The following is a 27,526-nucleotide window of genomic DNA, read 5'->3' on the forward strand; positions in this document are numbered from 1 at the left end:
TAGGTTGATGAAACAGTCAACTTTATTTTTATTCCCACAGGTTTGTGTGTACATACATTTAATTATAGCATACTGGTGCTAAATTTACAGCATTAGGTATTTGTCTTTTTTCTTTGGGCAACAGCGCTTTCTACCCACAAAGGCTTTTACTGTTCACAGTTTAACTGTGCTGTTCACATCCGATAGTTCTTGAATGCAACTAATTTCTTTAAACTGTTAAGGAGTTAAAGCTTAAAGAACAGGCTTTGGTTTCTTCACTCTTTAACCCATCTGCAAATTAGTCACTGTAATACAATTCATTAACTCTTTTAAAAAGCTAATAGTTAGCTCTAGTATAAGAACATCTTCCAGAATTAATGACTCAATGTTTAAATTTTACACAGATGTAGCAATCACTCATAGGCGGCTTGTAGTGTTCATCCAGAGATTCTTAAGAGCATTGCGCTTCGAAGCAAATCATCCAGAGATTCTTAAGAGCATTGCGCTTTGAAACAAATCACCTATCTTGAAAGCTGCAGGTGGTCTGTCAGGATGCCTCTGTCAAACCAGCAGACTGTCAGCAGGTGGGGGTGCAAGGGAGAGCACCGTCAATCGCCTCAGCTCCCGGTACAGTTCCTGTGCAGCGGTTGGCTCTCTTCGTGTTGCATGCATGTAAAGTCTAGATTATTACAGTTATGAAAAGTTATGATTTGTAGAAAGGGTTATATGAGGAACTGTTGTTTCCGTCAATGCCCAAGGCACACTTGATCCATGGCCAGGCATATTCTGCAACAGAGAACAGTAATGATGAGACATTCTATAGGGGCCCTGCTCTCAAACTAGTTCCCAAACGGACTGCAGCAGGATGCCCCCAGGAGCGGAGGCAGCAGTTCTTCAGCTTCTGGGCTGCATGTGCACGCTGCCTAAACTACCACTCCACCCTCCCATTCCCTACCCCTCTGCTCTCCTCTCTCCCTTTTCATCCTCTCGCATGATTCACAAGCTAGGATCGTATCCTCCACCACAAACTGCAAAGACGGACTTTCAACACTATGCTTCCCTTGTCCCTACCACACCACCGTAAGGGTCAGCCTGGACCATTATTTCCCTGCTTTCCTACCACACTCTCACAGATGAGGGCCCTAGCACCATTATTTCCTCACCAGAACGCAGCAGTGCTGTGGTGTTCTGAGCCAGCGGCGGAGAAAATACAGCAGTTCTCAACCTTGCTTCAGTGTAAGATCACACAGGAGTTACAGGGCAACACCCTTGCACCAGTGATGCTATTATATGTTATGTGGTGCAGTGGGATCCTCTGACTGGCTGTAATTTCCCCTGAGAGTCTTCGACAATGAAATTAAAGGGTTACTGGGGAAGTGGATCATTACAAGTGGGATGGGACTAATAATGGTATGTTTTCCAAAATAAGCATTCATAACTTTAGAGTGAGAACTTTACTGACAAAATGTTCAACAGAGCAGAACAGGTGAGAAGCCTTTGATATTTGGCTTTATCTGTCTATTAGCTTCTGCTTCTTTAGTCACAGATAATCCTACACAGTGTATCTGGGAACCTCATTACCTGTCAATGGAGTATCCTCCTTCACAAAGGTTGACCAAGATATACAGCTGTCTCAGTGCATACTCATACTGAAATAAACAAACATTGTTAATAATATCAGTGATGAAGAGCAGGTATTGCTTATCCAAACTAAACTGTGGAAGTAATTTAGAGATACTATTAATATTCACAGTGTTTAATCGATCATCTCGATGACCCAGTACTAGGCTAAATCTATCTTTCTTCTGTGCACTTTGCTCTTTGGAATTCATTGGGAAAATTCAGCTGTTGCCGCACAATGGCCCCTTAGGCAAAGCTCACCCATCGAACCAATTTCATTCAGAAAACCCACAAAACCAAAAAAGCACTAAAGAGGAGCTAAAAGTATAAGTGAGCAGTGTGGCCTCCTAACAACCTGGTTGATTAGAAGCTCCAGGGGAAGGAGTGCATCTCCTTTAGATCTGTATACAGTACTTAATCTTGGCTAACTACAAGGTTTCTACTTTCTGCTAAAATCAGTTGACTCATCTTGCCACACACCACTGCCTGCTTGGGCTATCCTGCCTGACATCAGGACTGGTGTTTCTGGAATAGCAACTGACCTTTCTTATTCTTGTCTAAACAGTGTTTACCACAACAGGATTTGGTTCTCAACCAGGATCCCAGGCAGAGTAGACAGTGATAAAACCCCTAAACTAAAAAGAGGCTCTCAGGAATTCAACAAGACCATGGAAGTAGTGGCTACGTTGTCACAAGGAACTAATGCCACATGCAGTCGTAATACAGAAATCTGAATATACCAGGATTATGAATTCACAGTGGTGGTGCCTGTATTTCTGTTCTGCCAGTAGAGATGTTTCAAGCAGAAATACAACATGACTTATTTAATATTGGGATTTCTGGGGAGGGAGTTGATGAAGGGACAGCACTAACTAATAAAAATTAGGGATTATTTTTGGTTTTGTTTTTACTAAAAGTATTTTTAGTAATCTTCTTGCTTATCTACAGGCGTAGTGGAAGTGGTTTCCTGCTTCCAGAAACATTACTTAGCCTTTCCTCCAAAATTAAGGTATATGACTTCCCCCAAGCTTATTTTTTAAGAAAAACTGATTTTGCAGATGTGCTCATGACTACTGTGCTCATTTTACCAGTACGTTTATCAGGTTATATCTAATGCTTGACTTACCATGGGCAGGTGCCAGTTAAAACAACGAGCTTTGAGGTTGTTCACCACTGCCTGGTGGCAGTCATAATTGCTGATGATCAGCCTGTCTGACAGAATTTGGTTGGTCTGTTCTATTGATCCTGTTACTAAGGTGACTATCTTCCGCATGGATTCTTGGATAAATTCTTTCACCTGCACATAAAACAACAAGATCTTAAAACATGTTTTTTTTTTAAAACCTGATTTGAAGGGTTTGAATGAAATTTCTCTTTCTTTAAACCTCCCTCAACTCTTGGGAGTTTTAGAGAACCCAATTTTGCCATTTTTTATAGCACGGTCTTTTGGACCGGTCTCTTAACACACAAATGAAAACTAGGGAGACAGAAAGTCAGACTCCTGGCACCAAAAATCACTCACTGTCCTTCTAGTGTTCTACCAGAAGAAAGAAAACACCAATACCACCAATACTGACTACCATCCTGCAGGAGCTATTTATTTTGGGAGACTTCAGTTCTACCGAGACAAGAGTTTCTTTAATACCAAAGAAAAACTCCTCCCAACCAGAATCCCTACGGATGCAGATGAGGAACTTCCTGGCAATAAAATCTATGAGACTGATTTCTGCATTTGCTTACATTTGCCTAGATAATCACTACTCAATGTGCCTTGTGGAACAGATCCCTGAATTTTAAAGGGAGAGTAAACCATCAGCTAGACATTACCAGTGTGAAGAATAATTTTGTTGTAATTTGCAAAACCAGGATGCAATCCCCTTGGCTTCAGGGGTGCTATTTCTGCTGTTGCTTATGATGGAAACAAATTTGAGCTGATGTGTACTTCAAAGTTTTTCTTTGTTTACCTCCAGGTGTGCTTTCATCTCTGCAGCAATCTTCTTAGCCTCATCAGCGTCACTGGCAGCCATCAGCTTTCGTTTCATGATTGCAAAAGGCATATCAGTAGTAGGGGTCAGGTCATAGTGTCCTACAGGTGGCAGAGAAATGGGGATGGCTTTCTTCCCCATGCCCTGAAACTGCATCAATTTCATGGAGGAGATGCTCTGAAGGTTAGAAAGTAAACAAATGGAAACTGTCAATCACCTCTAGTAGGTAATCTGTCTTTGCTTTGCCATGCAAATCTAACTCTCTAAACTTGCTTTATTAGAAAATATAAGGGAGGTCATAGGGTTGTGTGTGTGCACACGTTGGGTTTTTAAAAACAAAGTCAAGACTGCCAAAAATCAGGGAACTTTTATTTCTAAAACTCACTGTGGGGAAAAAAGACTGTCAGGTTAAGTAACCTGACTTCTTTTTTTAATAAATATTTATTCCGCTGAATAATGGGACTATTATAAATGATATATCACCTCTTAGCTCTTCCCATTCGAGAGATCAATGTACTTACTAACATTTCATTAACATTCATAATATGCCTGGAAGTGGTAAATACCCTTCTTAGATTAGATCGAGGTGTTAAATTATTGGCAGATCTTGGACAATTCGTATCCTGACTCCTTGGATTGAAGTGTAAGAAGGCTGTATTTCCTTTAGCAGCAGGACCATCACCACTTAAGTGGTCTTCCAAGATGAAGTTTCATTTTCTAAATCAACCCTACCTGTTTACAGTGATTTGATTTTTTTTTTTTTCATTTTTTTAAGGGATGAAAGAATAGGGCACAGAAGTTTTAAAATATATCCGACCAGGCAGCCCACTCAAATACACACCTTGTTTCCATACTGCATCACGTGGCTGGTGTTGGTGCGTTTTTTCACTAGCTGAAACTGCTTATGGAGTGTTTCTTTCCTTAGATCCTCCTGCATGAAGAAACTTCCATGTGGTCACAGATACTTAAATTCAGCCATTCTAAAAATGCAAGGAAACCTGGCAAGAGTCTTAGCTGCCAGTACGCAGAAGAACGTACAGGGAGAGCTATGCAACCTTTGAAAGACATAAAAGTAAAAACTGGAAAATTTTGACAGGATATTTGCAAATTGCTCTTAATGATCTCCTAATCTCCCAGAAAATGGGCGAGAAGGCAGTGGGCTAGCGTACAAATCCCAGATTTGTTTAATTAGTACGGTTTTCCATTATGCTAACACGTGGGTTAGCCACAGTTCAGTATTTAAAGATCCCCGAAGCAGAGGTACAACCTACTGAACTACCCAATTTGTTTCACAGATTTGGAGATGTGGTCTCACATTAGCAAATCAAGATCATGTGAATTTGAAGCTAGAAGTTAGACAGTTTCTGATCTTATAAATAATAAAAGAAGACAACGTTTCTAAAAGTTACTTTCAGAAATAAATTTTGTGGCCCAAGCGAATAAAGATTATATATGGTTCTGAGTAGTAGATAAATACTTTTAACAACTCAGTCTGTTGATTTCAGTCTCACATAAACCCAGGTATTTTCAAACATCCTCTAAAGGAGATATTTTTTAAAAGCCTAGTGATTTTTCATGCATGGAAATGCAGAAAACCCCATCTAAGGTACTTGCCATATCTGAATCTTCCATCCAATTGACACTGTACCAGTCCCCAAGATAAGTCTGCCTTTCGTCATCGTAGTAACATGCGTAAGATGACTCTCTGGCATTGGAAGCTGTTGTTGCATAAACTGTAAGACACAGAGAAAGTAATTTTCTTCAACTCCCCCTCATGATTTAGTACTTAGCTGCACATGATATATTTGTCTAAGTATTCTGGCTTTCAAACTTTTGCTTCTAAATAGCAGGAAGGAAAGAAGCCTTTTAATCATTCTGTTCAGTCTGCCCAAGGAGTGTTGTAAGAGCTCCTTCCTTACTGCCAAATGTGTGGTCTGGGGTGTTTTAAGAAGAATATGTGCTTCTGAGGGAAACATCTACTATTCAAAGTTCTGCCTGAGAACACTGTGCACTGACAACCACCTATACACTCATTCTCTTTATTACAATAATGAGGACTTTATCCCAAACTTGGAGTAAATTCCCTAAATCACCTTTTCTTCCAGAAAATGCTACCTTCTAAGTAATATCTATTATTGGATGACACTGGAGAGAAAAGCAAAGCAAACCTCTACGACACCTGCCCCAAGCACAGTGTTCCCAGTAAGTCTTCTCTAATGCAACAGGAATACTGTAAACACCTCTTTACAGGTATTAAGGCCAAAGTCAATTCAAACCTTACTTGTGCAACTGAAGGAAAGTCCGAGTTTCAAAATGAGAAAGTGTAAGGCATGCTTTTATACAGCTATAGTGTTGTTTCTACTCAGAGTGTACCTGAGGTTCAAAAGGCAAAAGAAGTCTTAAATCCTGTCTTTATAGTAAAGTGCTGCTCTTAGCATCCTTTTAAATGCTTACTAAGTAACCAGTTAAGCTTTGCAGCTCACTATTGAAGGCTGCCAAAGACACCTTCAGAGTGTAATACATCAATTGTCAATTTTCTGCTTTTGTAAGTCTGTGACAGAGCTGGTGGTAAATCCAGAGTTCTCAGACTGGAAATTTCTAATAGAACAAACTTTGAAAAATGCTGATTCACCGAGCATTTATCATGAACAATTCTCAATATGAAACATCCTATGTAAACCTTCTGTAAATCCTTGACAGAGCTTTAAGAAGTCTAGGTGGGTGCCAGGCAGCATACTCCAGGGACAAAGACCCAGGAAGCCATGGACGGGCACGTGGTTGGTCTTCCCTGGAATCACAGCTTCAAGACTACAAGAAAGTCAGAGCACTCAGTCTCCCAGCTACGGAACAGGAGTTTGAAAAGATTGTGATTCCTCATCCTAATCAAGGCTGAGCTCCCAGCTCTGCAGCAGAGAGTTTAGAAACCCTGAAAAATCAGAGTTCCGCTTCCTGGGTTATTGTGCAAATGAGTGTAGCAAAATTTCCTGGCAGTGGTGTCTCACAAGTGCCTTTGCTACTCAATGAAAGTGACGGCAGGAACTTCACACCTGCTGCTAGCAGTGCTGAGGCTGAGAAATGCCAGTATAACCTAACTGCTACCAGCTAAGGGCAACCACATAGTTCCTGAAAATAAACACTTTTTCAACATCTCATTTGCAAGAAACTGAGAGCCCTGTTAAGTCTGTATAAGACTCCATTAATTATTTAAAAGGAACTTCCCATAAATGAAAAATATTACTTTCTCCAATTCTTGTGCTCCCCTGATAAAACTCGAGATAAAAATGCTTTGAACCTATCCCTGACACAGTATCCGTTTAGGTCTGCAACAAGTTGTGACATTTCAGTCCAGTAAGTTAACTGATCGCTCACCATTGATATTATCAGCCAAATGATGCATCATAGATCCAGACTCACATGCTTCAATGTAAAACACCATCTATAAAATAAATCAGAGATCTTAAATTCCATGAGGAAATGGACAAAAGTCCTTCAGTGCTTTTCAGCTGTAGCTAGTTGGCCTGTACTGCTATCCTTGAAAGAAAAGCTATCCGTAAGGCTACAAAATAAAACACAAAAGCAAACGGATCAATTTTTCATTTTGGGGAACTAAACTATGTGGAAAGGGGAAACAATCGTGATTAAAAAATGCTATTAATCTCTACAGAATCCACAGGTATCTACTGACCAATGTACAAAGCACAGACCAAATATACAGCCACTCTTTAGGCACAGCAATGTACCACTACTGAAGGTAGTATTTCAAGAATCAGTAGCCATCTATGTGTTCCTAAATACAGCCGTCCACAGTAGATGGATTACCACAGAAAGCTGCTTAAAAAAGGCAAGCTACTACAATGTTTTAAATATTAATTTTTCTGCTAAAAAACTACATGTGATGAACTAAATGCACAGAATTTTCTGACAAGAGGTACAATCTCTTAAACTATATTAGTAACTGCAAGAGAAACATGAGGTACAAGCTTCCTGTAGTAACAGTGCCGTCTGAAGTGAACAAAGCACAGGAAGAAAGAGTCAGGTACATATTATGAGGGTTCAGTAGTTACGGATGTTATTTCTCCACCACTGGTCAGAACATATACCGTTATCAAAAGGCAGTACACCACACCTCAACATTGGCTGCAAATATATAGTAAACTAAAAATGGCAAGAGAAAATTTCGAAAGGATCAATCCTTTTATGTGCAAAATCCTAATCCAAATTGCACTGCATGGCAACAGCTTCCTCCTGCTTGATGCAGCTCTCAAAATGAAGATAAATCTCTCTCTCCCATGCCAGCTGATCTTTTAATCTCACAACTTCTGATATGCTTGCTTACCTTCCGGTATTTTTTGTGATGATACATATGCCAAATAGTCTTATTCAAGTCCTTTACATGAAGCTGTAAAATAAGAAGGCTTGTATTAAAACCACTTATGTTCAATAGACACACAATTCACTTAATAGGAATAAATACCGTTGTGAATACGTATACTGTTTCCCATTAGATATATCCAGTGCTTCATCCTTCTGAAATAAAACGTTCTAGTATTTACCACTCTGGAAAAGATGAGTAATGGTCCCAGATGATATGTACAGTGCACCAGAAAGCCAAGTCATAAACTGTGTGAAACAGCCTGCTTGGACCACACCAAAATCCAATGAAATATTAAATGACATAACTTAATTTCAACTGAATTCTTCAGATTCAAACTGGAAAAAATTCAAACTGCAGCGATGAGGAGAACATTGCTCTTTCTCTGCCTCCACCGTCAATACGACAGTGCATTAAACATTCTTGTGCGTTTTACATTTATTATCATTTTAGTATGTCACTAAAAGGATGTTTTTTATGACAAAGTAATCCCGCAAAATGCTTACATCATCATCAGGAAAAGCCAGAAGTCCTGGAGCTCCATGGTCAGTGAAATAAACAAACACATGATCCTTGGGACCACTGTAACAGAAAAATTGCAAACGAATTCTTTCTAACCACTCCAACCAAATCTTCATTACAACAACAATCATCCGCTTCTCAATGCCAAGACATGTCAATATTTGAAAACGATACAGCTGAAGCACCTCCTCCTCTTGGTAATATTTTTTTCCTCCCAAAGCATACCACTTAGGGTGCTTATGAGAGGAGACGAGTGTCGGCAAAAGGAGTGAAAACAGGGCTACAGGCTAGTCCCTCAAACATGGGGAATACGGAAATTACACGACATGTTTCAAACTGTAAACTGACTGCCAGTGAGGCAGGGGCTGGTACGCCAAGTGTGGCGGGAGAGCGATTGTTTTTTCATGCATACCTGAGGAATCTGTCATACTGTGGGCATTTGCAGCAGTCTGGTAAAACAGAAAGACTTTTATAACTAAGTTATACCAAGGCACCAACAACACAGGGATAAACCATAAAAACTTCTTTGGTGAGATCCTTGGGCATGTTTATGTACCACCTCGTTGTGATCGGTGTGGCCATTCTTTGCCAGATCAGCGCCAGCCTACGCCTCCGTGAGGAACTGATGCGCGCCCAAACCCCCCGGTTAGGCTGGACTGGCGTTTGCACTGAGTGGCTCTCAGTCGGCTGAGCACTGCCTGCTCACGGGCTTGGATTCCCCAACGTCGGTGTAGCACGCTGTTTGCCGTAGATTTTTACTGTACTCTAAAGCAAACAGATGACGTTTGGGTGATCTTCGGGTCTTGCCCCGACAGCCAGATCTGCAAAGGGATTTTGCTTTTAAACTCTATTCAGGGACAATTAAATATAAAATATGTGAACAGATTGGAAGGAGTCCCCCAAGCCCTCCTCTTTTCCTCTGTGTCGGTGGTCCAGGAATACGTATCTGCCTTTGCTCTTTCCTGACTGCAAAGAGGTACAACTACAGCAGCTCAAGGGGACATTGCCCAGCCTTCCGCCTGGCCGATAACCTGCTGGTTAGGAAACAACCTGGAAGATGATCTAGAAGTGTTCTGGGCAGAGGGTAACTGAGTTCTTGTCCATTGTCCCCCCCCAATAGCAGAAGTCAGGCTGCTGGGAAACTCCCACAACAGAGCCTAACAAAGAAGGGCTCGGTGTTATTTTTCTGGGTCCCACTCTTGACCCTAAGCGCAAAAAATTTGACCACTGAAACGTAAATAACTAGGACTTTTACATGTGGGTTCAAGATGTCCTCCTGAGTAGCTAAGGGTCTTCGGCCCTCTGCATAGCCACTCCCTTATTTGACTTGTAACATCAAGCTTCCACAGGTGAGGTGTGTTCTGAAGTACTTTTTTTTTAATGAAAAATATTTTATAGCCACTCTTGACTCATTCCAGCTACTGGAAGAGAACAATCTAGTCAATGTGCAGCAGTTTATTAACTTCTTCCCTATAATGATATTTGCCTTGCATATACCATTTTCTATCTCAGCTTTTCAGGATGAAGTTTAAACAATTGAGCGATAGCTTATTCAATTCCTGTCCCGATCCTTCTTTTTTTTTTACTGTCCCCAATGCCAGGGCAGGATTCTTCTGTTCCGTTTCATTGCTTTGCCTCTAAAATTAAACTGTCAGATGAAGATAGGTACTTCCACAATTTTTCTTTAACTAGGTTAGTCCTTCCAAGTGGTCAAATTTAAATTCTTAAAGGTTTTACAGGAAATACTGTACATAGAAAAATATAATATAACTCTTTACCAGCAGTATTGAGTCAGAAATATAAAGCACCTTAGGTAAATAGGCATCATATTTTCATATCCCAAACTCTGTAGAAGCAAGAAGAATAACCGATACCAGGTCTCTTTGCAAGAGGTCTTCTAGTTAGGCCGTCAAATGTATTGCTTTTATTCTTAAATCGTCTAAATTATAAACTACACTCATTAATTACAGATCTTACATTCTACTTAGCCAGTCTACAATTTATTATTGTTTGTATACTAGAATATTGCCAAACTTACAATCATTTCTGTAACTTAGTTTACAAATACCTTAACTACAATACATAAATTACAAGGTCAATTGCTTATACTACTCTTCCAATCACAAATAGTTTTTTCGCATTAAATATAAACCATAATTCAATTTCATTACATTCAAAGACTCACTAACCTTACATCTGCCACAAAGACCAAGGCTGGGATTAGATATGCAATTCTTTCAACTGCTTAAGCTATCTCTGTTCCTCTGCCACTGACTGCTAAGTCTCACCACTTCAGGTGACTAATACAACTGCTCGTGTACATTAAGTCAAGCCTTGGCAAACCCTTTCTAGAAGTCTCCAAACTGTAATAAAACTCTTTTTGAATATCCACTCTTGCAAAAGACAATAGTCTAGAGAAAAAATACCTTAATACAGTTGAACCTATCTTCTAGAGTTTTTATACCCTAATCTATTCCGGACCAGTCAAGTATCAGCAGTTGCTTCTTGGTGCTGGATAGTTTAAGAAACAAGAACCGTTGTATTTCTAATGTGAATGGCCTGGAATTGCCATCAATAGTCTTGCTGGATTCTCAAGTTGCTCTAATTTACCCTCTTCTTTTGTTGAAAACAGTGCCAATGCACAACCATACAATTACTTTCTAAATTAAACCTCTTACCTTTTCAGTACTTTTCCTGATCCCACACCCTTCACTGCTTCCACATCTCCTCGGAGAACAGCAAGGAAATTCTTTGAAGTAACATCCTAAGGTTTTAAGAGAATTAAAGTTTAATCTCAAAACAAAAACAACAAAATCTTCATTTACAAAGATGGCTTCTGGAAGTCAGAATCCATGCATGAAGGGCGAGTTTAGCTGTCCATTCTTTTCAATCCATCATTATATAATGCATTAGCCACTGATGACTCACTTGGATACTGAATCGCGAAATCACCGAGTGATTGGATTACTGTTCTGATTTGATAAAACAGCCTTACACAACTGTTCTTCAAACTGAGTTACAATATTTATGAATGCAAGACTTTTCCTCCTTTTATTTGGTGTGTTAGCACAGAAACGGTGTAAAGGTTTACTCTTATGGTTGCTGCTTCATTTCAAAGCATCTACTCTTTATAATTATCTTATGAACACCAAACCCTGCCAAACCATGCAGGTGAATAAGCTTTACACTACGTGTCTTTTGGAGTGTAAGCTACTCCTTTCAGTGTAGGCTGAAAGGATTTATTCAGAATATTGGCTAATGCTGAACCTTCCCTGGGGAATGGCATTGCATTCGTACCTCCTTTGTATAGTCCTTGGGCACTCCAGCATACACATCTGTGCCATTAGGTCTATTGATGACAATGCCTTTTGTTGGATTTCTGAAAGTTAAACAGAACATAAATATGAATAATCAGCCACATGCCATACAAAGACCTGAGAATAACCAGGAAACCATTTAAACTGCCCTGACTGGCCAGCTTGCCTGAGAGAGAGTATGGGTGCTTGCACCATGTGTCGTTAAGTGATCTCAGAATATGAAGGCCTTTTCACTTCAGTCAGTTATGTATGCTTGCCTCAAGTGTCCTTATCCTCAGAGTACCTTCAAGTATCCTGCCTCAGACCACGTCGATTAATCTGAAGATGCAGGCAGGTGGCCTCTTACACTACCATCTCTCTACCTTCAGTCTTGCCTTCAGTCCCCTCTACTTTTTGCTCCCAGTGCTGCTGTGCATGTGAAGCCCGCTGATCTCTGCTGAAGTTGTCTCAGAATCAGAGGCTGTGTAACTGAACTGCTTCATATAGGAAGCAGTGATACACTCTAGATAATCACCAAGAACGGGACATGTGCACTTTGTTGAAGGTACATTCTGGGAATTAATCCGATAATGTCCTTTCAAAAAAGCCCTGCAAGTAATACACAGAGCTTCCCTATGTTTGTGGTTTTAGGCTATATACTCGCTGTAAAACGTTATGCCTGGGAGTTAAGATCACTTACTCTCCTAACAATGAAGTTCTGCAGTCCTCAGTGCCACAGCTGATGCTGAGTTGTGGAGCAAGGCTTGGAAAGCCCATGAGCACATTTCAAAGGAGAATTATTGTGCTGACGGATAAAACCTCTCTATGCATATCACAGGTAGTTTTAAAGGCTTTCCTTACAAAACTACTACAAACCCAGAACTCTGTGGTGACGATGGCATGTTTGTAGTAACCATATAGTTTGTGACTTAGGCACATTCATCACTTACTCATCATTATCAGCAATGTCATCATACATCATGACAATGATCTGTTCATCTGGAATTCCATTTCGGTGTACGATCTGGTACGCATGGCACACGTCTGCCTGAAATTAAGCAGATTTTCATTACTAGCTTAACAGAGATGTCACCTTTGAGACCAAAAGAAAAATAGCTTTGCAGGCCTAAGAGCAGGCTATTGTCCAAAAGAAAGTGCATTCAAATATAAGAGACTGAGGGTTGCTAGAGGACTGAAGGGCATAGGTTAAACCAAAACTCAATGTCTTTAACTAGGAGTATTTGCATTAATAATAGAGACTATGATTAAAATTTCTCTCTAATTTGCCTATTTCCATTTCTTATTTAAACACAAAACTGAAGTTACTTTAGACTTGGTACAGATAACAAAATTTAACAAAAGGTTCTCAATAATGTTCCGTGTTCTGTGAGAAAATCTAAATGAAAACCTTGTGCACTGACAGACAAATCCAAAGTGTGCCAAGCAGAAGAAAAGAGTTGGATTTCCACCAATTTCAATTAGTTCTGCACCAAGCCTGCATGACTAAGCATGAAAGACTGTCCTTGGCTTAAGCAAGTATGGTTTACCAATCTCATCTCTCCAATGATTTTATTAAGTTTTGTTTTATTAGATGAGAATTTTGTTTAAGGAAAATTTCATTTTTAATTATATATTTCTTGTAGAGTAAAACTGAAGCAACTTCAGGGCAAGAAAACAGATTTCTGTGGAATACAGAATTGCAGAATTTCTGTTGAGGCTCTTTTCCTGACTTGCACAGGATATGAATAAGCAGATTTTCTTTACAGAACCATCTTCCCATGATGCAGAAATAACAGTACTCATCAAAGTGATATTACAGTAAATGTAAACCTCTATCAGAATGCTAAATTCTTAGTAATCCCAGCCCAAATAATTCTACTCTTTTAGACTTGCAGTCTGTGAATGACCTAATGGGATATTAACAATCATTCCTAAACTCTAGAACTACAACCTACCACATGCTAGAAAAAGCTGTGCAGATTTAATGGAAGAAATCTCATCTAAAAAATGCACACTCCAAATGCAGGCAAGAAGCAAGTCTTAAAGCTTGCTTCTGCTGAACTCCTCTAATTTGCTGGTTTGTAAACCAAACTGAAGTGGTTTAAGTGGACCTACGTAGGTTTAGATGGCTTAGGAGTACTAGTGATTTTGACTAGTTTAACTGAAAGGGCACTGTAAAATCCCGTCACTTTATAATCCCTGGTCTTCTAAATGTCGCTGAAGCTGAAAAGGAAGGGTAGCTGTGCAAGACTCTGGGAAGGGTGAGGAACATTCAATGCCAATGATCTCTCCCTCAGCAAAATACGTTCACATGACTGACCCTGAACATTAAATTATCCTTACTAAAGCAGTTCCATTTCCTACTACACAGATCAGCCTACGTTCTCTTCCACCTGTCCCAGACAATCTCCACTGTTTCTAGTTCTCCACTTCCTTGCACGTCCTTACACCAGCTGCTGCTTCAGCAAGTCAAAAGGTAGAGGTTAAATGGAGTTAAGGCATCACATATAATATGAAACAGCAGAGTGCAGGTTTGACTAAACACGTGCTTGATTTTCAGAAGCAACCCAAGCAGAAGAAAACACTAATCAGGGCTTCTCTACACTGATTGATGAGTAGATCATAGATCCCTCTTCATTCTCAAGACATAATACACTTTCATTATGCTGACAGAAACAGTTACAGGCTGGCAACACTATTGTGACATATCAATATACTCAATCAGCAAGTGTCTGTGCTCCCAGACACATGTGGCTGGCCAGCTAGGGACTTCAGAGGTGGTTTTAATTAATACCAAAATACCCCAAATTAGTTAAGCTTGTAAATGCAAATAATCGGGGTTTTTTTGTCTCCTCTCTCCTCCCTTCCAATTCATTGGCCATTTGCTCACTGTGTCCTGTCTTAGTAAAGTAGATATTGGTGGTAAGTTTAAATGGCTTAAATTCTCTAGTGTGGAGGGAAACAGATCAACGTAATCGACTCCTCTCAACCTTAACTCATGCCCATTTGGGGATTGACCCAGCCTTTTAAGGCTTTTGCTAAGTGAACTGTGCCCACTGGTAGCATAATAATATCACCAACGTAGGCTAGAACAGCAAAAGCAACTCCATTGGCTAAAGTAGGGCAGTTCTGAGTAAACAGTTGTGGGGTTTTGCATAGAATTTGCTGACCTGACTAGCCTTTGATCTTGGTCACATGCTCCTCCTGTTCCCTCCATACACATAAAAAAAAATATCTATAAACCAGAATAGAGACAGTCTGCTGCTAGAGTGGGGAGGCGTATGTGAACCTGGAGTATTTCCTGTTGATGTGCAACTGCCTCTCAAATACAGATATTTGAGCCTTGTTTCTTCCAGAAATATTTTTGGCCTATCTGTACCTGTAAACTACCCTAAAAGAAGCAGTTAGTGTTACTCCAGATCTCTTGCTGGTATTATTCTTGTTGGTTTAGTATGTGGAATGAATGCCATAAACGTTTACTAGATAAATCATCGCTAAATGCAAATCACACTTTGGCGGCTGTGATTTGGAGTGAGTAGCAGCTGCCCTGCACAGAAGAACAGAAGAGAAGGCGTAGCTGTACAGCTGCTCCTTCACAACTGATCTCCCATCCCAGTTCCAAAATGGACACTGTTAATGGCATGGCTCAGACCTTTCATCCCCACGTTACTCTAAACCTGTTGCTGTATCAGCAAATTTACATGGAAGATCTATGCTTAAACGTGCTTTAATAATTAACTCCTAGGTTTTGAAAGCACGGGGATCAGAGGGGGAATTCCCCTCGTTTCTTGGGATGGGCATTTTATTTCCCAAAATGTACATTTGGGGGAAATTCTAAATGGAAAACAAAAACAAAACCACCCCAACTCTCCTCTGTCATACAGGTGTTTACACATTTGAGTGACACAGCTTTCAAGTAGACTGATGGGGGGGGTGGCAGATTTTTGGAAAAATCAAGTTGTTTCATGACACATGTATACATAAATAGTTCCTAAAGGAAAAAGCTTGGACTTCTGTGAAATTGGTTACTTCTAGTCTTATGACTGCTAGGTTCATGGCTAAAAAGCATGTGAAATGAACGGTCAGCTTCATTGCAAAGTGGTACTGTTCCTGTTACAGGTATGCTGAAATACCACAGCCTAAAACAGAATGAACTCTAATGTATAAGTATGGTAGAATACATCTGAAATGACAGTCAAGTTTCATTCCTTTGCTTAAACATACATCAATGAATCAGCCAAAAACTGTATTAAGAACTCAGGAAAGGTTATCGTGTAGCTTCAGTTACAATTTTGTAAGCACTATGAAGAAATGTTAAAGCCAGGTAGCCAAGGCATCCTTAATGTTGGTTACCTGCAAGACTAGAGAGTTGAGGACTGTCACAGACTAAGATACTGCACTGCCTGGTAGTGTCCAAAACCCTGAATAAATATAGCCCCTGGCCCATAAAGCTTGGTAACTATAAGACTAAAAACAACTGAAATCAGACCCATGTATGCAAATTCAAAAAAATTTTTTTTTTTTTCAGAATTTAAATTTTGCTAGATCTTTTCAGCTTTTTTCACCTTTAGTAAGACTCTGTGAAGCATAGGCTTTTCCACTGACTATGTCTTTTGGAACATGCAGCAAGCATTGGTCTGTCTCTTTCTGATCTGTTTGTGAAGCCAGCTTTAGGTTTGAGTTAGGTGGTACAATCAGCTCCCAAGAGAGGCGGAAGTATATACAAAATTCTATTTCTCTTAAGGAGAACTAGTTTGTTGGCTCATTCTCTAAATCTACAAGTGGCATCTACCGCTGTATCTGCTCATGCATGTCACGAAGCTTTTCGTCTAGCTCTTTGCATAGTAGAGAGCTGAGCCACTTTCCCAGGGAAAGGAGGAATACTCCTGGTATATATTACAAACGCTTAGTTGCATTTAGGGAATAGAAGCAAGTCTGGTAACAAAAAAAGCTGCTATAGAAAAGTCAGAACTGCTGAGGAGCAGAAAGGAGCAAGTTGATAGTCCTTCCACAGCCCAAGCAACTCTAATCAAAACCACTAAGATATAGGTGAAAACACTGAACTGAGAAGCCACAAGCACAAGGCAATATACAAGCCAGCTCTGCAATGACAGTAAGTGACAGTATTGGGCCGTGTCCTATTCAAAACACTGCAGATTTATTTTAGGAACTTGAGACAAACCTGTAAGACAACATTAGATTATTCTGATTAGGAAGCAGTCCCAGCTCAGCCATCAGAAGAACCAAGTGTCTGCAAGGTGTGAATCTCACTCATTGATAAGTGCAAGCAGTGGGTTTTTATCCTCATCTTGTCTATACTTGAGGTTTGCACCGCTGATAGTGGATCCCAACCACTGAAGGCTGAATTACACGTCTTTGAAGGAGGTTCAGATTCCTTGAGGTTACAGGTGCAAACTCGGTGTTCCCAGGGTCTGCATCATCTTTACAAATTTAGTGTTCAGGAGGTCTGTACAGCACATAACGATGGACTCTTTTCCCTACAACTTTTCATGTATGAAATTAGAGATGTTTTTGAAGATATTTTTGAAGGTATAATCATCTTTTATGGTTTAGTCAGATGAACACATACTGCCACCAGGTAACTACTGCAGAAGGCAAGAGAGTGTCTTTTGACTGTGTTGTATGCAGACAGCATGCAAAACAGCTGGAGCTCACAAAATACAAATATGCAACATCATGTATTAACTGTATCCTGAACAACTGAACTGAGCAATTGAAACCCAGAGATGTAATTTGAGACCTCAGCAGACACAAAGGGATATTTAAAAGCACTTAGTAGCACATAGGGAATAGCAAACAGTTCAGTAATAGAAACAGTCTCATTGAGTAACTACTTAGAAGAACGTTCACATCTACAAATTCACATGCACACAGGCTAGGATCAGAGAAGTTCTGAGGAAGAAAGGCGATGGCAGAAAGAAAGTGAGTACAACATATTTTCTTCTGCAGTTTCTCCACTGGAAAGCAAAGCATTACACAAATCTGCAATCCTGGAGCACTCCTTTGCTTTCTGGCAGTACAGGTATTCTACTGAAAAACAGCATGTGTTTCTGCACGTGTTCACTATAGAATGACTTTCACAACAGATGAAATGCAGAACTGGAAGTCCAAGTTCTAGTCCTGGTTCTACTGTAAGTGATCTGAGCGGATAATTTAAATACTTACAGTGCTATTGCTTCCACTGCTGGAAGACAGGGAGCACTAACACACAAAAACACGGTGATCAGTCTGCATAATGTTTCCAAGAATGTTATATATATATATATACACCTGTATTTACATCTGGGATTTCTGTAGTACCTTTCCCTCCTCCATATAACTCTCCTAAAAGCTGATGGTTCAGCCGGTTTTGCTGTGAATAAATTTCCCTGTTTTTTTGATACCGAAGGCACCCTTCTTTGGATTACACTTCGTGGCACACACAGAGTGGATTTTCCATGACTGTTGGGTCCCTCTCACTGAATGCCCTCCCACCACGGATGCTCACTCCTGCCAGGCCCTTAAGGTCGGCCACAAAAGGTCTAGGCAAGCCAGCACAGGCTGCTGATGTGCTGCATCCTGGAGGAATGGATTCTTTCAGTGACAAGTTAGAGGCACAGTATCTTGCCCAGGACAGGTAAGTAGAAGCTCAGCCCCATTCTGAAGAATCCTTCACACAGACTCTTATTTTATAATGCTGACTTCACAACTTCCATAGGATTATTAGTGGTGCCCCAATTTTCCTTTTTTCCAAATGTTAATACTGTACCTGAAGCAAGTAGTAGAGGTTAAAATACTGAAACTTAAGACTGAAATGCCGAACAATCTGATATTGCAGATATTTTGCACTGTTAGTTGACATTATCTTCAAAATTAAGGTCTTTAAAGAAATCCTGGTCTCATTTTTCTAACCTTGAAAAGCAATTACTTAACTTTCTGCAAAGCATGACCACACTCAAAAGTTGATTTGCTTCTGTGAAACTGGCATGTTAAATCACATTTGTGTCCAACAATAAGTAAGTGTTCATCTTGTGTTCTTCATAACTACATTACAACTGGCAGATATACTTGACACTGAAGGCTCACTAAAAGGTTGAAAACTCTATGCTTGGGCAACTGTAGAAAACAAATCCTCATGAGCCAGAGCTTTAAAAAACAGTTTTATTTAAAGAATTAACTTCTAGAGGGGAAAGGAGACAGCAAGACTGGTTATACAGCAATAGCAACAACCAGAGCACAAGTCAGTAATTGTATTTCGAAACTCCAGGGCAGGCAGTGATCAAGTACAACACCAGTATTTTTATAATTGTTTTCCAATTTCAACTTTAAAAATCTCTTTTTCAGACTTAATTTGAACTAGGAATAGTTTATATTAAGGATGTAACATTCCAACTATGGCATCAGGTAATAGCTACCGTGCAAGGAGCTGGTAAAATCCAGCTAAACCCAGTTTGTCAAAGTGTTGAGCTAGCATTTGCCAGTAACAGGTTATTCTTCAGATGCAACAAGGCTGTCAGTCTGGTTCATTCAGTTTTAAGCTCATCACTGCACTGCAAATTACAAACTGATGGTGAGCTGAGGGGGAGGAGAAATACAGACATAAACCCCAGTGTGCCCAACACAGGGAAGGCTCATTTCTTCCTCAATCAACATAGAGAGGATGAAGCCTCTTTAGATCTTTACAGGAAGTTACATTAAAAATAATAACCACTTAAAGAGTTTCAGTGCTCAGCAAATCAGCTGTACCCAGTACATTTAATACAGTTTAACTTTTAAAATGCTGGGTTTATATACTAGTGTTTCAATCTCTGTTTAAGTTCACTTTAAACAGTAGTCTAATAAACTGTTTTTCTAACATTTAGAAATATACAAGTGTGTACATTAATCAGAATTAAAAGGACCCTGTTCTCCAGGAAAGCAAGAGGTAGTTTCAAGTTTAGAGCAAACACTGCCTTTAAGTGGCAATTAATCTGTTTAAGGGATCGCCCAAGAATTCTCCGAAGGGAAAAACTGCTATAGTCTCCTGACTGCTGATTACAAGTCTTGAACTTAATCAGAGTTAAGTCACTTGGATGTAATCCTGTCCATCCCAACACTCACACTTAGACCACAATTCCACAGCACACTGGCTTTGACAGCAGTGTCAAACTCAGGAGTTCCTGTTCCCTTTTCTCCTCCTTCTGCCATTCTCTGATCCCTCCACCCCAGTGCACCGTACCCTTGTTTTGCCAACACACCTCTGAGGCCATGATGTTGAACAGAGGGACGAAACTGATTCAGGACAAAAAGAACCCCGTTCTGCATGTCCTCCACCCCACAAAAACATACGGTGCATTTGAGCCTTTGCAGATTTTTTTAACTGAAGGGAACTTTTCCGTAAGATAAGGAAAAGAGGAAAACAAATGGAAAGAAACATGCATGTGTCTCAAAATGAGATTTAATTCTAGACATCATTTGTTCACCTGCAAGTTGGGGTCAGATCATCTAGACTAGTAACAGTATATAGCCTAAATAATACAGGTCTCCCAGGATGCAGAAGCATGATTAGAGGAAGAATACTGCTGCTCCTGATAATGACAGCTTTTCAAGAGATGAAAGACTGGACAAAGTTGTAAGCAAAAAAATTTCAACTAGTAAAAGGAGCAGTGGAGGGGAATTCTTGTTGTGGGAATATCAAGAATTAAGACCAGGCTTTGAGTGAACCCTGCTGCTGTTTGTTTTGAAAAACCTCCACACACTCCTGGAAGTCTAGAAAAGGGCTAAACTAGTCTAGGCAGCTATCAGCTCCCTGCAAGTCCAGAAAATGCCTGCTCTGGGAGTGTCTGACATCAGCACGTGGGACCAGTGGTACTTACCTGGTGTCGGTAGTTGTACCAGCCGTTCGAACCCGCAACAAGCACCACCCAGTGCTTGCCTCCATCTTCAGGCTCTTCCATGGGGAATGTGCTGATGCTCAGAGCACAGCCCAGCAGCACAACTGCTTTCAATATCATCTCTCTTCCTTAATTAAGCCACAAACAGGAGAAAGAAAATCCCTAATGAAGAAGTTTGAGAGAAGTAAATCAGAGGACATCAGTCAAAAATAAAACTAATGCAGACTAAACATCAGCGGTATCACAACTAGAAGCTCTTCTTGCTTGTAGGTATTTGTGTTTTACAGAACACAATCCACAGTACAATTTCTGGTCATATCTTCCTTTAGCACCAAGCTGCTACTATTACAAGAGTTTTCTGTCAGCTTTCAAATCTGACTGAAAGCAATTCTGTATGGGACAACCAAGTCTTTCAGCTCCCTCTGGTTGTTCTGTTCTATAATAGCTGGTAATGAATAAGCCTCAAATACAGAGCAAGCTTCACTATCAAGTATTTCACAGATAAAACCTTTTCACATTAACTTTTTCTTGTTCTCTGCTTATGTAGTCCCCTGATTTCCATTCACTGGCATTTAGCCCATTCTTACTGAGTCAAATCCCAGGTGAGGTAGGCAGAAGGATGCATCGACATGGAGAACTGCCTGGGAGTTGGAAGGTCAGTGTCACAAAAGCTCTCTGTGCCTGCAAAGCCAGAGCGGGTGGAGAGAGGCCACGCTGCTTTTCTGCCCAAGATACAGCCCTAACTGCTGGGGCTGGGGGGGAAGTGCAGACTTGGATTGCCTCACGCTATTTGTGCAACCTGTTATGCTCGTGGAGAGCAAATGCGAACCAGTACCACATGAAAGAGTAGCATTTTCATCTCTTTTGCACAATGGTTAAGTGTTTGCACAAGGTAGATGAGAGAATCTGGTCTGAGTCTGTAGATGTTGAATTCAAGCCTCCTCTCAGGTTCTGCTTTTCCAAGCCTGTGCAGAAATGGCTCTTTCTACTTTCTTGAAGTGGACACTAGAGGTAGTGGCCCTACTAATGAACTTCCTGATTGTCTGATAAAGTATTTGCTCTAAAAGCAAACAATCTGGCCATATCAAATCAAAGGTTCACTTTTTGGGCAGTTTTTTTTCCTTGGGAACAGGGGAAAGCAGGTAATGTGTGTTGGTCAGTCTCAGGTCTGCTGCATCCAACACGTAGCTCAAAACAAACCCCCCTGAAGAATGGCACGCGCTTGGCACACAAAGATTACATATTTCCCCATACACTGAGAGACAGGACGTTACACTGGTCTACTTACAAAAAAGAGATTCTAGAGGTTGATCATCACTGCTATCTATGGAAGAGGTGCTGTATTAAGAACTGGAGTAGTCTACTTCGGCATGGCTTTCTCTGGAAACTCCCAAGCCATATGACACAGTCACAAGGCACAATGTCAAAGCTGCCACTAAACCAAATAACTAAACAGTATCTAAGTCAGCCTCGGGGCCCCACAGTCAAAACCATCCATCTGCAGCCACTCCAATGAGGCTGAAACAGAAAAGTAGCCTGCTCATCTCCAAAGCAGCTGTGTACAGTGAGGACTGCTAACGTAACATGTAGCGTAGGTCTTTCCAAGACTGGATCTAGTAATCACTGAGATAAAGTCTTGCAGGCAGTTGTAGGAAAATATATTTCATATATATAATGGAAGTTCACTTTTTTTTTTAAATGGGGCTAGCACAAAGTAAAGGAAGTCATGCTAACATATCAGCTCCTATAGGAAGAGCTGTTAGCACACGCAAAAACTCCAGAACAGAACAGAAAATCCGGAACTAAATGTTAAGTGCTATGACACCTCTTCTTCCAAAAACTCATTTGAATCTAGAAAACGTCTTTCAGGAATAAACCACTCCTGTCATTGCCTGGAAGCGTGAGATTCAGGAGGGAGAAAAATACATGATAATTTAACAATTTAGGGTTTTTTGAATTATTAGCTATTTCAGCAGTTAAGCAGATAAGAAGGAATAAGTAGAATTTTCCTGCAGTTTGATAAACAGTTATAATCTCTCATGTGGATCTGGAATTATAAATTCTTGTCTTTGTTGTTGCCAAACAGTGACAGGTGACTTTTTATGAAAACTCTGCCTTGTCTATCTTGTCAATTCTTCACATGGTTAAGACAAATAACATACTAACAACTGTGTTAAAAATATACCATTTTTACATATATACCATGTTACAACATCCACAAAAACTGCCTATTCTGTTGCCTACAACATAGCTAGGATTCAGACCAAGTTGTTTAAAAACTTTTATAATGTGTCACAATACACCATGGGCCAACAAGCCTATTCACTCCCAATATTCAGTGTCAGGTATCTCTAACTCCTGAAATATTAGACAAGAAAAGAAATTCAATATATTTTAGGCGATCTGCTTAAAAATCTTAACTGAGTTTGACTTACTGGAATATGGAGCCGAAATTCATGCAAACAGATCCCTCACAGCTGAGTATCTGTTTCATGAGAAGAAACTTTGTTCCTTGTTCATTAAAGCATAACTACTAATTTCTCCAACTAAAAACATTATTTACATTAAAAATACAATGGGAAAATAAATGGTTCAAATGATTGCTGAAGGGCAGGAGATCCTTGCACACGATGCTTAGCTCTTAGAGATGTAAATCATTAGTTTGAATCCAGGACATATCAATAGAAGCCGTGTTGCTGCCAGCTGTTCACTGGGCCATATAACACGAAGGCTAATGTCAAGGCAGATCCTAGCAGACAGGCATCCATCACATGGAAGGAGTCACTGTCACCGGCTGTCAGTCACTGATACACCACACAACCGAGGCTGAAGCTGCTTCAGAAAAAAAAAAAAAAAAATACACTGTGGAATGCTAAATCCTGAACTGGAAACAGTTTGCTGGGACTGTCTTTCCTGACAAGTTCACGCTCCAGACTATACTAACAGGGACCTAGAGCTCTCAGTACCCCAGCAGGCAGCCACGCATTGCAGGATGCAGGTGTACCAGATACCAGCCCTGCATTCTGCCTGCAAATGGGCCCCCAGCAGAAAAACCCAGGGCCAGATCAGGAACAGACTTAAGCTATCAAGCCTCTCAGGCAGTCCCTCCGTGGGGGATTCGACAGTCTCCCATATGGAATGCGGATATCCAGACCGTCGGGTTTCTTACCTCTGCTGAGACAAAGTTGTGAATGATGCAGAAGGCCCAGGGAAAAAAAATAAAACAAACAACCAAACACCAAGAAACATTCGCACTGCATTAGAAAACTATGTATGTTTTGTCATGGGTTATTTATAGTAGAAAAAAACCTTCTCTTTTATACTAATAACATAATCCCACTTACCTGTCTTTTCCTATACTGTAATTAAATCAAATTAACACTAGAAAGAAGGGAGGAAAAAAACCCAGACATACCACAGTGCACTAAAACCATGATCAATAAATGCTCAGCTCCCCAAGGTTCTCCAAGCAGCATTTAAAATAGGTTTAACCATTAAGCACATGTGCTGTGGGAATAAGTCTCTCATTGCTTGTTTCCAACTACTAAAAAAATAAAAAAAAAAAGAAGCAAAAAACCACCCAAACCTCTCATGTTTTTTTGTTTTGTTTTAAAGACAGTCTTTGAGTGCTCAGGCAGGAAATTTGAAAGACTGTGCTCTGGGCTGCATTGAATGAGTTCTTGACCTACAGTTGAGAAGAGAAAGTTCCCATCACATGCTATGTCTTCAGGTCATATCAGAAGAGAAACCAGCTCAGCTGACCAGCTTACTACAGGTACACAAAAAGCCTTTTTCTGAAAGCGAAGAACCAAAGATCTGTCACGCTCCATCCTAAATGCATGCCGAGTGAGACTACATGGAAGAACTGAAAAATTACAAGATCATTTTAGAGCTTTGGCTGACCCCCAAAAATATGAATATATTTGATCAGCTCTGCCTAGTCTTTCTCATAGAAGAGTTATTTAACTTTTTTTTTTGGAGACTGTGCCAGGAAAAAGGCGCATCTTGCAGACATGTTGGGTTCAGCATGAGAACCACAGCATGTACACACACAGGTAGGCTGCTGCACAGCCCCTGGAAGCAGCATGGCCGGAACTGTTTGGCTCTTGCAGAACAATTCACTTGGCTCTTAAAGCCTGGTTTTCCTGACAGAGGTATCTTGACCACTTCCCATTGCATGGCTAGCACACAGGGATCTGACTCGATAAGGGAGGGATGCTTAAGGCAGACAGCATCTGGAAGTGGCCAGCTGCTGCTAGAACAACTCTTCTGGTCAACAGCCTGTTCCCCAAGTTCCCTTTGAGAAAACAGTCCACTAAGATCAGAAATCTTAGAAAAACAAGATACCACCCTAAAGAAAGGTGTTTATGTTGATCAAAGTATCTTCCACTAGTGTTTAGGGTGATGTTGACACTTTGGTAGCTTAAACTCCAAATACCTCGAGCACAGCCTCTAAGTGCTATATAAACAGAAACCACATACCCATTTTCCCTTCACGTGAAGCAAGTTAATTAACAATAATCTTGGGGAGAAATTACAGCCTTAAACTAATCAGCTGATCATTCCAGTTTTTCTTGGAAATGTCTATTTCTTTTCAGCCGTTCTTATAACTACCAGACTTCTAGTTTTCAAAATCAAGTCACAATTCCTTTTACCACACAGTGCTTGCATATTGCCTGTTACTGTAATATTTAGATGCTGATTTCCATAAAATGTGACTCACGATAGCCCTCCTCACAGGAAACTAATGTTTGCAGTTCTCTGTCAGCAATGTTCTGCCTACATGTTGTGCTGGCTGCTATGCAAACTGAAGCACCTAAACCCGTGATTAAGCCCCTGCAGAAGTAGTCTGGTTTTCTTTATGCATTTGTATGGTAGCAAGAAAAAGTCTTTATCACTGTAAACTCTGATAAGGTACATTTTGAAGGAGATTATGGTCTGCGTTGCAAAACAATTCTTTACAAAGTCTACTAGTAACCATTCTGTGAATCAACTTAATTTGATTAGAGCTCATAGTAATATAGTTTGGTATAGCTACTGAAGATATATGTCATTCTTGCTTTAAAAACAAGAATTTGTAATTATATTAACTCGGAATGGTTTTAAACATTTTAAGGGTTAAATAAAGGTAATTTAAAAGTAATTTTAAATAAAGCTCATTTTCTTCTTTGTAGATTTGTCTCTCAGCAGCATAGAGATGGCATCATTTACCAGGGTGGAAGGGGAATAAAAATCACTCCTTATGCTTCTTAGAATGATGACAATATAATAAACCTGGTTTAAGGGATATTTCCCGCCCCCCCCATACACTTCAAAAAGCCTAGATTGAAATTTGGCAGATCTTAAGGCTTCAGGAAAACACTTTCTGCTACTTACTTTCAGATCTGTCTACAAATATACAAAGCACCTGGAAACATATTCTGATGGTACAAAAACCAGCTACTGCAACACTGCATAAATAACTTCACATTTCATGATTCAGGGCAGGGGGGTGGGGGGTTGAGGGTAGAAGAATAAACCAGATGAGGGTAAGCATTTCTGCTCAACAAACATGGAAGCGTTTGGACAGAATGAAATTCTGGAGAAACGACTACACATAAAGTCTGAGATTCCTGCACCCTGAACGTCTTTTACTATGGTTTATCTTAGCATTTCAGACCTTCACTGCAGCATTTGTTTTAACCCCCAAATACAGACACCCGACACAGGGCTGGCCCATCCTAATTAGGAACGAGTGGTGCTACCAACTCAGAGCAGACCTCGGTGTTACAGCAGGTTCGCCTACCAGCTATAAACAACCGCAGGGCAGTACCTTACAGGCACCATCAGCTCTTTCCAAAAAAAAAAAAAAAAACCCGTCAATCCTTATTCCACCCTCTTCCTCCGTTAAAAACGTATTACGGGGGACTCAACCTGCGCTGCTGCTGCTGCTACTGCTGCCCCCCCAGGCCCCCCCGCCCTCCTGCGCCAGCCCCGAGCAACGCCCGCCTGCCCCTCTCCCCCCGGCGAAGCCTTTTCCCGCAGGGGCGAGCTCAGAGGCGGCTCCGAGGGCCGGGGGGGCCCCGCCGCGCCCCAGCGCCTTGTCCTGGGGCAGCACCGCCGGCGCGGCTCGGCGCTCCGCGGCCGCGGGAGAGGGGGGGGGGGGTGTGGGGGGGGACACCCTGCAAACCGGCCCGGCCCCCGCCGCTGACTAACGGCCGCAGCCCCCGGGAGGGCGCCGGGGGCGAGCGCTCGCAACCGGGGAGGGGAAACCGGCGGCTCCGGGCCGCTCCCCCAGAGCCGGTGGGGACTCACACCCCCGCCCCGGGCAGCTCTGCCGCCGGGGCCGGTAAGCCCTCACGGCTCCCCTCGCCCAGGCATACCCCTGCCGCCACCCTCCTCCTCCTCCTCCTCCTCCTCCTCCTCCTCCCCGCCGCCAGCAGCGACGGGACCCTCCCCAGGCACCGCGGAGCCACCGCCGGCCGGCCCTTACCGCGCTGCCCGCGGAGCCGTCCCTGCGCGGCCGCTGTGATTGCGGAGCGGCGCGGAGCGGAGAGGGGCGAGATAACCCCCGGGCCGCGCTGGGCGGAGGCCGGCGCCGGCCAATGGCGGCCGGGCGGAGGAGGGGCCGGACACCCTCTCGGCCGCACTACGTGTCCCGGCGAGCCCTGCGCTCCCCCGGCCTCATAAGACCGCGGGCCTGGCACGCAAAGCACGGTGGGAGATGTAGTCCCCTCGCCCTGGGTGCAGCTGGGGAGCGCGTCTCGCGTGGGTCGGGCAGCCCGGCGCGGGGAGGGGGTGGGTGGATTGGAGCCCGCGGGGAGCCCCCCCCCCCGCCTCCACGGGCCGTGGGCGCCCGTGGCGTGTGTGTATGCTGTGCGCTGGGCACGGAGGGGGCTC

The 27,526-nt window shown here is 41.6% G+C and overlaps 1 protein-coding gene across 1 annotated transcript; it reads right to left on the reverse strand.

Annotated features, from left to right (window-relative positions):
* LGMN (legumain) lies at positions 1 to 27,251 on the reverse strand. Its single transcript, XM_042791164.1, has 14 exons — positions 27,120 to 27,251; positions 20,630 to 20,809; positions 12,725 to 12,822; positions 11,776 to 11,857; positions 11,157 to 11,242; positions 8,463 to 8,538; positions 7,921 to 7,983; positions 6,954 to 7,020; positions 5,199 to 5,317; positions 4,426 to 4,515; positions 3,564 to 3,761; positions 2,726 to 2,896; positions 1,561 to 1,628; positions 1 to 765 (listed from the first exon to the last, which is right to left on the reverse strand). The coding sequence occupies exons 2-14, from the start codon at positions 20,765 to 20,767 to the stop codon at positions 726 to 728; spliced, it is 1,296 nt and encodes a 431-aa protein (XP_042647098.1). The 5' UTR covers positions 20,768 to 20,809; positions 27,120 to 27,251; the 3' UTR covers positions 1 to 725.
* Between the last annotated feature and the right edge of the window lie 275 nt (positions 27,252 to 27,526).

Source organism: Tyto alba, unplaced genomic scaffold (genome assembly GCF_018691265.1).
Source record: "Tyto alba isolate M040663 unplaced genomic scaffold, T.alba_DEE_v4.0 Super-Scaffold_18, whole genome shotgun sequence".
In the NCBI taxonomy this organism is placed as follows: domain Eukaryota; kingdom Metazoa; phylum Chordata; class Aves; order Strigiformes; family Tytonidae; genus Tyto; species Tyto alba.

What these genes read in the sequence shown, in the direction of transcription:
- LGMN (XM_042791164.1), bottom strand. Translation starts at nt 20,767, where the DNA reads ATGATATTGAAAGCAGTTGTGCTGCTGGGCTGTGCTCTGAGCATCAGC. An exon ending in TGATGCAGTATGGAAACAAG is followed by an intron (nt 3,762 to 4,425) that starts GTGTGTATTTGA and finishes TCTAACCTTCAG; the next exon opens with AGCATCTCCTCCATGAAATT. An exon ending in GGAGGATACTCCATTGACAG is followed by an intron (nt 766 to 1,560) that starts GTAATGAGGTTC and finishes TCTCTGTTGCAG; the next exon opens with AATATGCCTGGCCATGGATC.